Here is a 14,416-nt window from a genome sequence, read left to right as displayed (position 1 = left end):
TTATTAAAAATCGTTATTCATCTTTTAATATTAGAAAATTAATTAATATTGCTTATACTTCTTCATCTAAAATCCCAGAATGTGTCATCTCCTTAGATGCCGAAAAAGCATTTGATAGAGTCGAATGGTCATATTTATTTAATACTTTGCAACATTTTAATTTTAGTTCAAAATTTATATCATGGATTAAATTAATATATCAGAAACCTTTAGCTTCGGTTTTCACTAATAATCAAAGATCCCCTTTTTTTCAACTATTTCGGGGTACAAGGCAAGGTTGTCCTTTAAGCCCTTTATTATTTGACATTGCTTTGGAACCCTTGGCTATAGCTATTCGTGAATCACCCAATATTTTAGGTATTACCCGCGGGGAGACGATGTATAAGGTATCATTATATGCAGATGATTTGTTATTATATATATCTGATCCTGAAAGATCTATTCCTGCTATTTCTTCTTTGCTTGCTCAATTTAGTAACTTCTCTGGGTATAAATTGAATTTTAATAAGAGTGAACTTTTTCCATTAAATATGCATACTCCAATTTATAATCGGGTACCATATAGAATTGTTACAGACTATTTTACTTATTTAGGTATTAAAATTACTAAAAAACATAAAGATTTATTTAAAACTAATTTTTTGCCTTTAATAGATCAAATTAAGCAACTTGCTAATAGGTGGTCCCCACTATCTATGTCTTTGGTAGGTAGAATTAATGCCATTAAGATGATGATACTACCTAAATTTTTATACCTATTTCAAGCATTACCAATTTTTATTCCTAAATCTTTTTTTGATACAGTTGATTCTAAAATATCGTCGTATTTGTGGCAGAACAAAAATCCTAGGTTAGCTAAAAAATATTTACAGAAGCCTAAGAAGGAGGGCGGTTTGGCTCTACCAAACTTAAGATTTTACTATTGGGCAGTTAATATACGGTATTTGATATTTTGGACACAAGAATCGACTACAGTTGCTGGCCCACAATGGGTAAATTTGGAATGTAAATCTGTGCAAGATTTCTCATTGATTTCAATCTTAGGATCTTCACTTCCCTTTTCGTTATTTAAAATGAATAAACAGATAACTAATCCTATAGTCAAGTATACATTACGAATCTGGTTTCAATTTCGTAAATTTTTTGGTTTGAATAAGTTTATACTGTCAAGCCCTATAACAGCTAATTACTTTTTTCGACCATCTTCCATAGATCAAGCCTTTTATTTATGGAAAACAAAAGGTATAACATGTTTTCGTGATCTGTTTTTGGATGATAACATTATGTCCTTCGAACAATTATCTAATAAATATAATTTATCTAAAACCCATTTTTTTAGATATCTACAAATTAGAAATTTTTTATATAATGAACTAAAGTCTTTTTCGAAAGAATGTCCATTGGACATTACAGAAAGAATTTTAGCTCTTAATCCTTGTCAAAAGGGTCTTGTTGCTATCATTTATAATATGATTATGAATATACAACCAGATATATCTGAAAAAATTAAGAAGGAATGGCAGGAAGAACTGCATTGCCCTATTTCTACTGAGCAATGGGAAAAAATTTTATTATTGGTAAACTCATCCTCTATATGTGCTAAACATACTCTAATACAATTTAAGGTCGTACACAGAGCTCATATGTCTAAAGATAAACTTGCTCGATTTTACTCGTATGTTAATCCAACCTGTGATAGATGTCATTCTGATATAGCTTCGTTGACTCATATGTTTTGGTCCTGTCCTTGCTTACATAACTATTGGAAAGATATTTTTAATATTATTTCAAGAGTTTTAAATATTAATCTCCAACCACACCCTTTTACTGCAATTTTTGGCCTACCAATGATGGATAATAAGTGTTTATCCGCTTCATTCCAACGAATGATTGCATTTATTACACTAATGGCTAGAAGATCCATTTTACTGAATTGGAAAGAAGCCAATCCTCCAACAGTATCTCAGTGGTTTTCCCAAACTATTTCCTGTTTAAGTTTAGAAAAAATTAGAAGTGTGGTTTTCGATCCTTCAGTTAAATTTGAGGAAACTTGGAGACCATTTATCCAGCATTTTCATATGAATTAAACGATCTGATCCTGAACCTTATTGTCACTATCCTGAATTGTGTGGATGGAGGTTGGGAGTCATAGGCACTACTGTATATATATAACATTATGCGATTGCCCATGTTGGTTAGTTTTCTTTTTCTATTTAGTTGTTGTTTTTTTTTTGTTTTGGGGGGGGGTTTTTCTTAATCATTTATATTATTATATGAGTTTGAGAGATTCTATGTATGGATCAATATATATTTGAATGTTTATCAATCTATTATGTACTCTCAAATGTCTTGTAACAATATTTTTCTTCTGTTTTTTTTCAAAAAACTAATAAAAAGATTTGAAAAGAAAAGAAAAACACTGAAGTGATGAAGCATTGAACACAACAAATGGAATAGTGATAGATGGGTACTTGATGGTCAGCATCTGCTTAAATAATAGCAGCTTTCAGGGAAAAGCTGGAACAGCTTCTAGCACATTCGCCAGGATAATTATTTGTAAACCATGAAACAAGTCATGGTTTCATTATAGCAGCAGCACAGGTGCTGTGTTAAAAGCATTTTAGGCAAGTCCAAAAAGAGATCACACAATTTTACATTGTGTAGTATCCAGCTGTCACAAAGACATAGGCAAATACTTAACAGGTAGGAAATTGAGCGAAGTAGTAGACTTGAATATGGTCCTTCCAATTCTCTAATCTAGTTTGCAAATTTAGTATATAGTACATTGAATGAAACCCTCTTATTGAAACAGATACAGGTGAAATTGTGAAACAAGTTCTCAATGTTGACAGCTGCACAGAACTGACAATTCAGAGTAGTTGTTCATAAGTTGAGGATTCCCGCACAAGCTTGTGTGTACCCTTAAGTACTGTTGTCCTTCACCAGCCTTCTCCTAACAGTGTTCCAACACTGGAGTTATTTTTTAGTTCTGCATCTGGGCATAATACGAGCAATTCCCCATAATTAGGCTTGGGACATTGGGAAAATCTGCATTAGCCTCCATTCACTTTAGTAGAAAAAGCAGATATGAAGAACAACTTTAAAATTTAGTTAAATGTCTAACATAGTGGTCACCAACCTTTTGAAGCCCAAGATCCCCTACCTTGGCCTTAGTGAAAGGCAAGATCAACTCCAAATCAATTATTTAGACGCATGCGCACTGGGGCAGAAAAGACCAGAAGTAAAACCCCGCAACCCAGAAGTAGAAATAATGTATGAACACCAGGGGTACCCACCCTTTTTTTTGCACCACGGACCGGTTTAATATTGACAATATTCCTGCGGACCGGCCAACGGGAGGGGTGTTAAACACAAGCGGAATTCAGTGATACTCGAAGCAGGTTCCTTATGTCCAGTCTATCCCGCAATTTAGTTTTTGTGGCTCTTAGCACTTAGCCTCTGTCCCGCTTGCTCACATTTTTTCTGTTGTCTTTAAGTGCAGGGTGCTTGGACTCAGTTTTGAGTGCTTCATTGCCTCATTAGACAGCCTCCTGCCAGACGCCTTGGCCAGGTGCGGCTGTTCCCATACCGGGGCCGCAGCAGTCACAGTCCAGAGAGAGCAACCGACTGACCGAGGAGTGCGACAGGACGCGCACCCGCCCCCCCCCCCCCCCCCCCGTAGGATCCATCGGTTGACAAAAGTTTGGCTCCAGGGATGACTTTCAGTAGATCACAGCAAGTTAGCTGCTCTGATACCTATGGAACCCTGAGCATGAATTAGGTCGTCTACAAATATTTTAGCACCAGGTTCCCCATGAACATTCGGTGTGCTAAACAGGTTCAGAGGCGGCGTTCATCCGTCCACGCTCCAGGCCAGTAGCAACGGCACTTCTCGCCGGCCGCACAAAGGGGCCCGTTACCCGAGGCCAACCAGTGATCTCTGACGCGCTTGGGTAATGACCTTGCGTGTATTCAAGTTCAACAGTGGGAGTGACAGGGAATAAGGAAAAGTTCAGCTGACTCATATTGTTTCCTTGTGGCCCGGTGGTTGGGGACCACTGAAGTACACTGTAGTGCATGGGGGGGAAGCTACACGCACACACACTGGGCAGAAAGAATGGAACTAAACTCCCGCAACCCGGAAACAATCTCTCAACAGTATTTGTGCATTTATTTTTCTTCTTTTTTTTTGGGATCTACTGGGTAAGTCTCAAAGATCGACGGGTTAGCGACCACTAGTCTAACACTTGACGTTCAAATCATTTATATATTTTTAAAATTTGACTTTTAGGAGTTTCTGAAAGACAGGCCTTGCTAAATATGTATTGCTTTTCCACGCCAAATAACAGCACCACCTCCTTCACTTACAGCTTTAAGTACTCGCATATACAAGGCCCTACCTGTAAAGGACTTTGCCAAAGAATTTCAGGCAGTTGATAATAAATGCATTCACAAAAGATAGTTCATAATGAGCGCTCATGGGTAACACAAAAAAAAATGGAAATTCAGAACTGCAACAGTACCCAAGATCTGTCCTTCTGCATCAGCTATACTCTACCCCTAAGACAAAGAGTTAGTGGAGCTAACAAGTAACAAAATGAACAACATTATGCATTGACTTTTCTTGACTACAAAACAATTCTCTTTTGATCAAAGTTAACAATTCCTCTCCAAAAGTTAATGTGCCCAATTAATGAACTTAATCAGCAAATTTCACCAAATTCTGATTAAGTGTTTGTTTGCAATAGATTTTATCAAAATGAAAGCATATATTATTAGCACTCACACAATTTAGAAAAATACTCTGCTGTGTTAATTTCTTAACATAAATATCACAATCTTTTGAAATAGAATTCTAACACTATTTCTACTTTGAATTTATAAAAGGTAAAGTAATAAGGTCTAGCAATATAATTTACACATACAAAATATTTCCAGCGTATAGTATCTAAAGCTCTCATGCCTAGCACAATTTGATAATTAAAGGACACTTACACTTTTTTCAGCAAATTCAACCTTCACATCTTCTTTATTTGCATTCTTGATCATTACTGTGATGATAACATGAGAATCTGTCTGGTACCAATCATGTCTATAGTAAAAAGGAATTAAAATGGCAAAATCAAGTTATTTAACAGTTAAGGGAGATGAAAATAAATTTCAAATCTCAGCAAACATGTAGGTATGGTACTAGCAACCACAGTACGAATTTAATCATACAAAGCATTTGTTTAACTGGTAATGGAAAATGCATTTTGACGAACTCACACTTTGCTTGAATGTTTCAGAAAAGTATTTGAAGTGTCGTTGCCATAATACACTATTATTGCTTCTATGCTGCATTTGAGTGTATTAGAAGTTTCAAAGACTCCTACATTTTTTTTGAAAATAATAAATGCATTGTAAGCATTAATCCAAATGCAGACAATTTAAATTAAAATTGACAAAATGCAACAAATTGGAAATGTTAAGGAGGCTGCAAGTTGCTAAGCAACAGAAAGCAGTGGCAATGACAATGATGTTACAGCTGCATTTTGATTTCGCTATAGAATAACTCAAAAATATTAATAGGTCAAAAGCTTGTATTCAGTACATGCAATCATTCCTATTCAAAAAGCACTGCAGATTTTTATGTGCAATAATATAGCCTTTAATAATCACTCATTTGTGAGAATGAATCCCGAATTTGTCATTACTGACATACTAAATGTAAAAACCTGCTTGTCACCTCTGTTCTATGAAACTCAACTTATAAATGGGACTAATTACAGTGCTGTGCAAAAATCTTGGAGATATATATGTGCCGAAAGACTTTTGCACAGTATTGTATTTGTCCATGTGTAGGAGATCAAATTTGTAAATCTGGTGGGAGCAAAGGATGTTGGGGATGGAGCACTGTGGAAGGGATGTGGAATAGGCAGCAGACAGGAGTCGCAGGGAAGGCGGAAGGTGGGGGGGTAGAGAGAATGTGGTGGCGTGGGTGCAGACACACCCAATACACCAGGCAAAGTAATTTGATTCCAAACAATGTCTCTCTGGTGCTTCCCCTCTCCAAGCTCCTTTCCCACTCAGTCCACAATATCACCACACTGTCCTGACGAAGGGTATCGGCCCGAAACGTCGACAGTGCTTCTCCCTATAGATGCTGCCTAGCCTGCTGTGTTCTACCAGCATTTTGTGTGTGTTGTTGTTTGAATTTCCAGCATCTGCAGATTTCCTCGTGTTTGCCCCACAATATCATAATCAGGTTTATCACCAGTCACGTGTCATGAAATTTACTTTTTGTGTGGCATCAGTACAGTACAATACATAAAATTGCTAGAGTACTGCTTAAGTCTTAGGGACCCTAGCTATATACGTGTGTCTTAAGACTTTTCCACTGTACTGTACTTTTCTATGAAGAAGCAAACTACTTGAAATCTGTACAAAAATAACAGATTTGACAAAAATGCAGCATAATCAAGAATTTGATTATTGCAAATAAAATTACTTACAAAATTTGCTTTACAATGCAATTTTAAAGAACATTTCCATCACCATAGAGCAACAGAGAACGCATTGAGGTGAGTAGTGCCAGATTTAAAAAGCAAACTGGGCCTGTTGGAACTTATGGCTGAATTTAGGTTACTAGGCAATTGACAAGGGCCAATTTAGGTTCAAATGGAGCAGCCACTGTGAGAGCAGGACAGAGTTAAATGGGGAACTGAGGCTTTGGCTCAAGAAACTTGATGAGAAGAGGTGGAGGCTAGGTTGGGGCTTCTGTCAAGTTTCTGTCTCTTTTTTTGTGTCTAGTTAAGAGTAGTGAGAATGTATCCCAGAGTGGTGGTGTTTTCTTCTTTCAAGATTTGGGAGATCTGGGAGAACTCTAATGTTCTTGATGCTACATTTACAAGAAATGATTCTGTGTTCGCTTCTTACCAAATCTGTTAAAGAACTTGAGCTGGATACCTAGAGGTCATTTGGGAGAATGAAGAGGTGATAAATAAGAGCTACAGGAGGCAGTCATATCCAAGTTGCAAGAGGCAGGTAGCTGGGGTGAATGACAGGAAAGAGACAAAGCAAAGTACCCTCGTGGTCATTTCCCTCAATAACAAAGAGGCTACTATGGATACTGTTGGGTGTTTTAACCCTAAGTAGTTGAAATACAGGAGTTTACAATATTGAAGCAAATTAAATTTAAATTTAAAATATACCTTCTAATAGAGAAACTAGATCAAATTAATTCTATATATTTGTAATATTTCACATATTGTAATGCAATTCAATATTGCTTAGTTTCCACTTTTGAGAATATGGATGAGGCCACTAAGAAAAAAAATCAAACTGAAAACAGAGGCGTTAATTATGTGTTGGTATATCAGACTCTCTTAGCTACTCTTCCCTCATTACTATATTTGTAAGCCTCATGTAAACTTCCATCACAATTTAAAATCATACATATTGATAGCATTATCTCAGGTCCAGTTTCTAAGCTGTAGGACTCTATTTGTCCTTCACTCCCATCTATGATACACTCAATGTTACTCTTTCTGATATGTGCCTCACCATACAAATACTAGCATGCCAAGAGTCACATCTACTTGGCTTACAGTACAACAGGTTCCAGGAGACTAGACAATTCTACATACTGCACATCTTAGAGAGAAATCAGTTTCAGATTCCTTCACTATCATTCAACTTACTAAATTTCTTCAATTCTAGTCTATCATTTCCACAACATATCTTGTACTAAAATCTAACTTTTCAGCAATTTCTCACTTCTTCCAATTCATCTCAAAAGAACTGCCTCTCCCTTTTCTTAATGCTTTCCCCTAGTTTTTGTTTGCTGAAAAATATGAACTAATAATTTCCTTAGATCTTTTTTAAAAGTTCCACAACCTCGTGAAAATGGAAAAATTTCATAGTTTATCAAGCTAATCTCTATGCCAATTTCATCTCTTTTCTAAAGTTCATTAAATAAAATGCTGCATTTCAATCTCTTGCTTAAATAACAGTAACCAGCTTTCCCTTCAGCAACACAGAAATAACCCCAATTCTTACATTCTGCTACAGTGTATTTACATTTCAATTTTTTTTCAGTTTTGCAATTGGCCAAGTTACCCTAATATCATTCTTGTATCAAATCTAGGAAAGAGTATATTAAGAAAATGGATCACAAGGTTGTATACACTGACATACAAGTATTATTTATTTCTTATTTTATTTATTTATATATATACCGTAGATGTCGGATTATAAGCCGCTACTTTTTTCCCACATTTTGAACAGCTTTGAACACTGCGGCCTTTACTACGGTGCGGCTAATGCATGATTTTTTTTCATGCCGCCAAAAACATTTTGCCTCGTAACAGTAGACCAATAAAATTGATGAGTAGTTCACAGAGGTCCAATGAAATTGTACGATAAATCAAGCGCACTTTCACAATTAAATTATTGTAAATCAGTCATTTGTACTCACCCTTATCAACATGGAAAACACTCGAAGAAAAGCATTGTGCTGCCTTTATGGCAGTTATTTAGTTTATAATATTTTCTCTTAGTAATTCATTTGTTAGTTAAAGTTAGAAGTGTTTTAACTATATTTGTTTTCTGTACTACATCCCGGGATGCTATGACGTCACACCCGGTTTCGCCGCGTCTTGTGGGAAATACCGGTTTGCGATAAACGGGAAGGTGGGGGGCGAGCGGCGGAGCCAAAACGCTGCTTTTAAGTTAAAGGCGATCAATAACTTTTCCTGGTAGGCTGCAGTATATATATTTTTTACCAGTCGTTAGGAGATATTGGAATGTTGTTCAGTAAAAAAAGTATACGCAACGTATATTTAAAAGTAGCCGCGTTACAGGCACGGTTCGAAAAAAAGCATTTGCAATATGTATTTGTTTATGTTACCATATGGATTTAATTAAAAGTTAAAAAATCCTCACGTGTAATATCTTTCTGTGTAAATATCTCATATTACAACGTGGGACACCTGCGGCCGAAAATCCGGTGCGGCCTAAAATCCGGTGCGGCTTGTACAAGTACAAAATTGATTTTATTTCTAAAATTAGAGCCAGCGGCTTTTAATCAGGTGCGCTCTGTAGTGAGAAATCTACGGTATATATATATATATATACACACACACACACACACACACACACACACACACACACCATTTAAAAACATTCAGTCCACACAACTATATTCACATTTTAGTCTCATTTTCTAATTTTAAAATATATTGAAGAAGGATTTTTAAGCGAATCTACAAAACATTGTGCATCATTTCAAATCAAAAGAAGAATTCCAGAAGCTGCCAACAATTTACTAAAAGTTAAAACAAAAACCGCGAGGCTGAAAAGGTATTTTTCTCCTATGCTAACTTTCCTCAGGTGCAATACTCACTTTTCTTGATGCTGATCATCTGAATAAATACCCCTTATCTCTGTAAGGTCCAACACTATGGTAGATTTTCAGCAGCCCACACCAAAATAAAGACATAAGAGCATTCAAGACAAGTCAGGGAAATGATAATGGAGAAGCACAAATCTGCAGAAAGGTATAACACCATTTCAAGGGACTGAACATAACTCAGAGCTCAGTGCAGTCCATCGTGAAAAAGTGGGAAAACAAATGAAGTTCATGGGTCAACAATCTCTAAGGCTTTGGGTGTATATATGGAAGGATGGCAAGGTAGAAGCCCTGGCTTTAAAAAAAAAAGCATATCCTTGCCCAAAAAAAACTACGCAAAGCATCATTTACAAGATTCTGTGAAGTTGTGACAGAAGGGCTTGTGGTCAGATGAGACCAAAGTGGAACCTTTTGGCCTCAACACCAAAAAGTGTACTGCGGCATAAGTTTCATACTGAGCAACAGCCAGTTAATACCATACTTACTGTGAAGTATGATGGAGGTAGCACCATGTTTTGGGAATGCTGAAGCTGCAGGGACTGGAAATCTGGTTAGGATTATGAGAAGATGAATGCTGCGAAATACAGAAAAATCCTGCATAAAAACCTGCAAGCCTCAGCCAGAAATCTTAAACTGGGAAGAAATCTCATCTTTCAGCAGGACAATGGCCAGCACATTGCCAGAGCAACTACAGACTGTCCTCAAATGAATAGTGATGTCCTTGACTGGCCCACTCAGATACCTGATCTTAACCCATTCAACATCCCAGGCAAAACCTCAAGATTGCTGTCCACCGCTGCTCCCCAACTGACCTGGCACAGCTTAAGCAATTTTGCAAGAATGAATGGGCAAATCTTATGCCATCATATTGCGCAAAGCTAATACAGTCACCCAAAAAGATCAATAGCTGTAAGAGGTAGTTCTTCTAAGTACTGAGCAAAAAGTGATGAACACTTTTGAACTACACACACAAAATGCTGATGGAACACAGCAGGCTAGGCAGCATCTATAAGAAGCACTGTCGACGTTTCGGACCGAGACCCTTCGTCTGGCCTGCTGTGTTCCACCAGCATTTTGTGTGTGTTTGAATTTCCAGCATCTGCAGATTTCCTCGTGTTAATACTTTTGAACTGCTGACATTTCAGTTTTTGTATTTTTGGTTTTTCATGCTTTGTAATTTTTCCTGTTTTTTTGTGCTCTATTGTGATTCACAAATAACAATTCTCAGTTAAATTATCAAAATCCCTGCTCTAATACATATGTGAGAAAGAAGGGTTGGGAGCTGAATACTTTTACAAGGCCCACTTGGCCTTGTCCTCACCTATCTGTCTGCCACTTCCAGACTGTATGGTTACATTCCCAGCTTGGTCCAGGTATACATACTTCACTCCATACTCCCATCATCCCCCATTCAGTAAGGGCCAACTTCTAAGTCCTCCTTTCCCTCACCTTCCTGCTTCCATGACATTGGTCGAAGTTTTTGTTACCTGCAGCAATTTTCACCTTTGTATTGTTACTTGACAACTTGCCTACAACTGTTTCCATACTGTCAAACTTATCTAACTTTAACTTTTAGATAAACTGCAATGTTTTCCACTACTGGTGCACTAAACTTTACTGTGTATTTGCTGCATTAAATTCCCGCCCTGTCTAGCAATTCAGCCTTCACCACGCAATAAGCAACCTCTACATCCTATTTTATTCAATATTTGCTCTGATGTATTATGTCTTTCAGCCTAAAGACTTTAACACTTAGATAAAAATCAAGAGTCCATTCAGCCTACCTACAACTAAATTGTTAAACTTCTGCTTTTACTGTTACACTATTGGATTTCTTGGATAACTTTGCCATTGATTATCCATAAATTTCAGTAAATTCCTCTCTGCTGCTCAACCAAACCTGTCAAGCCTCAAATTCTAACCACCCTGACATCAAAAACACTAACAGTTCCAGGTCATCCACATCTTGCGGTATTTTTTCTTTCACAAGTCCTTCCGTATCCACTTATGATACCACACCAGGCACTATACCCCTCAACTGCCACCCCTCCAACTTCAGTTCCTGACTCCTGATTCCTGCTACATGCCCGTTTTCCTTTTCATGTTTTCAAAGACTGAGGCTATAAGGGGTTCAAATTCTGTGCTTAAAATTGCCCATCTTGACCGTTCTTGCTACTTTTAAATTAAAAGACAGCTATCAGTAAGTTTCTTTCAACTTTGTCTTATTTTATCATTTCTATTTAATGAAATGCTATGTTAAATAAAGATGCAAAATGATAAAGTACCTTGAACAGATCTGAAAAGCAAAAAAATTATATGAACCCTGGATCCTGAATCCCAAAGTACAAATCCCATTACAAAACCCAACATTAATCTAACCCCATTAAGTCACTGATGACTACTGACATTGGCCAAAATTCTTCTTAAAAATTCCAAGACAAAATTAATACAACAGTTTGCCTTTTTCAAGTTGAATAGATCAGGAAAAAAGATCCACTATAGCAGCACTACTTCCTGTATGAAATCTGTTTTAAGCACAAAATAACATGTGGCAGATTGCTACATCAATAAATTTATTTTGTTGAAACTAATTCTTACAGCAATTCCTGTGATCTTTTAACATATTTACGGATTTGCATTCAAAATATGGGAAAACAATAATTTTTTTATTTAAAAAGATCTGCCACACAACAACAAATTCCACAGCCTAAGTCAATGATGATAAATCTGATTCCAATTTAATTGGTTTCCATATCAAACTGCAAGACCATAAAGACACAGGAGCAGAATTAAGCCACTTAGCCCATCAGGTGTACTTTGCCAATACATCAGGCTGATTTATTATCCCTTTCAACCCCATTCTCCGACCTTCTCCCCGTAACCTTTGAGCCACTTAATTATCAATAACCTATCAACCTCTTCCTTAAATATACCCAATGACTTGGTCTCCACAACTGTCTGTGGCAATGAATTCCACAGATGCAACACTTTCTGGCTAAAGATATTCCCCTTCAACTCTGTTCTAAAGAACATCTATTCTGAGGCTCTGGTCCAAGACTCCCCACTATATGAAATAACCTTTCTATATGCAGCTGTTGTGGACTTTATGAAATCGTGGATAACTGTGTCCTCACAAAATCATTCAGAGTCTTCTCAAACCAAAAGCCCTGGATGAATCATTTGATGTGCAATCTGCTGAGGGTCAGATCAGAAGCATTCAAGTCTGGCGATCAAAAAGTTACAAGAGGTCCGTCTACAATCTCTGGTAAACCATCTCACAGGTAAAGTGACAATTCCAGACTAAACTTAAATCAATGACGGATGCTCGACATCTGTGGCAGGACTTGGAATGAATGTTATTGCCTCTTACAAAGTGAAATCAAGCAATATAGGTAACAACAAAGCTTCGCTTCCAGATGAGCTCAATGCCTTCTGTGCTCACTTTGACCATCAAAACATCAAGGAACCATCACAGACACCCACAGCCCCCAATGATCTTGTGATTTCAGCCTGAACATTATTCAGGAGGGTGAAAGCATGGGGGGGGGCATCTGGTCCAGATGGGGTACCTGGCCAAGTACTGGAGACCTGCGCTAATTAACTGGCTGGACCGTTCACTGAGATAGTTAACCTCTTGCTGTAGCAGTCTGAGGTACCCACTTGCTTTAAGGAGGCTTCAATTATACCGATGTCAAAGAAATACATTGTAATCTGCCTCAATGTCTATCATACTACAGTTGGCCGTCCTTATCCGCGGGGGATTGGTTCCGGGACCCCATACAGATACCAAAAAATGTGGATGCTCAAGTCCCTTATTTAAACCTGTTTCAATGTGGGTGGACTTTAGGACCTGGGGGAGCTCAGGACCCGCCGCCTGCGGCTGCTGCTGAATCCGCAGTGCTTTTGTTCCGTTGACGGAAAACGAACACGATTGAAAATAAAGTGGAAATAATAAAGCGATTGTAAAGAGGTGAAACGCCATCGATCATTGGAAAAGCGTTAGGCTACTGTCAGTCAACAATCGGAACAATTTTAAAGGATAAAGTGAAAATAATGGAGTAAGTGAAAGGCCCTGCCCTGATGAAAGCTACAATTACTACTAAGCAACGCAGTGTTTTAATTACTGAAATACATACATTTCTTAAGTGTTTTATATACATAGAAAGGTAAAATATATACTATATACTAATACAAACGTTTAACTAACTGACGCTAAATAATACCAGATGTACCTGTTCGGACTTACGTACAAATCCGACTTAAAGACGGACTCAGGAACGGAACTCGTTCAGAACCCAGGGACTGCCTACTTTAAATCATCTCTAGATTATGTATAATACCTAATACAATATAAATGCTATGTAAATAGTTATACTGTATTGTTTAGGGAATAATGACAAGAAAAGTCTGTGCATGCTCAAACGAGTGCTGGAAAGAGAACTTCCAGGTTTCCCAATCCACAGTTGGTTGAATCCACGCATGCGGAACCTGCGGATAAGGAGGGCGGACTGTACTCTCATTGGCAGAATCAAAGGTAGTGATGAATCAGTATAAAGGAGCGACATTGAAAATTTTGCTGACTGATGCCACAACAACCTCTTACTCAATGTCAGCAAAACAAAGGAGGTGACTGACTTCAGGATGAAAAAACTGGAGACAAACCTCATAGGAGGTTCAGAGGTGGAGAGGGTCAGCAAAATTAAATACCCCAGTAACACACAAAATGCTGGAGGAACTCTGCAGCATCTATGGAAATAAATAAACCATTGACGTTTCAGACCGAGATCCTTCCTCAGGTCCAAAAAGGGGAGGGGAAGATGCCAGAATAAAAATGTGAGGAGAGGGGAAGGAGGATAACTAGAAAGTGATAGGTGAAGCCAGATGCATTGGAAAGGTAAAGAGCTGGAGAGGAAGAAATCTGATAGAAGAGAGTGGACTCTAGGAGAAAGGGAAGGAGATTCCTCCCCTCTCCCGTGTTATAATCTCAGAGGACCCATCCTGGGCTCAGCAACACAAGTGCAATTA

The 14,416-nt window shown here is 37.7% G+C and overlaps 1 protein-coding gene across 2 annotated transcripts in view; it reads right to left on the bottom strand.

Annotated features, from left to right (window-relative positions):
* sugt1 (SGT1 homolog, MIS12 kinetochore complex assembly cochaperone) overlaps positions 1 to 14,416 on the bottom strand; it is a 175,338-nt gene that overhangs the window by 107,275 nt on the left and 53,647 nt on the right. For both annotated transcript variants that reach the window (XM_073043204.1, XM_073043205.1), the window contains exon 9: positions 4,996 to 5,092. In XM_073043204.1, the coding sequence (XP_072899305.1) occupies positions 4,996 to 5,092 (97 nt within the window). The remainder of the gene's footprint in view (positions 1 to 4,995; positions 5,093 to 14,416) is intronic.

The sequence above is a fragment of the Hemitrygon akajei genome, chromosome 4 (genome assembly GCF_048418815.1).
Source record: "Hemitrygon akajei chromosome 4, sHemAka1.3, whole genome shotgun sequence".
NCBI classification, from domain to species: Eukaryota; Metazoa; Chordata; class Chondrichthyes; order Myliobatiformes; family Dasyatidae; genus Hemitrygon; species Hemitrygon akajei.
This window is presented reverse-complemented; position numbering and strand designations above follow the sequence as displayed.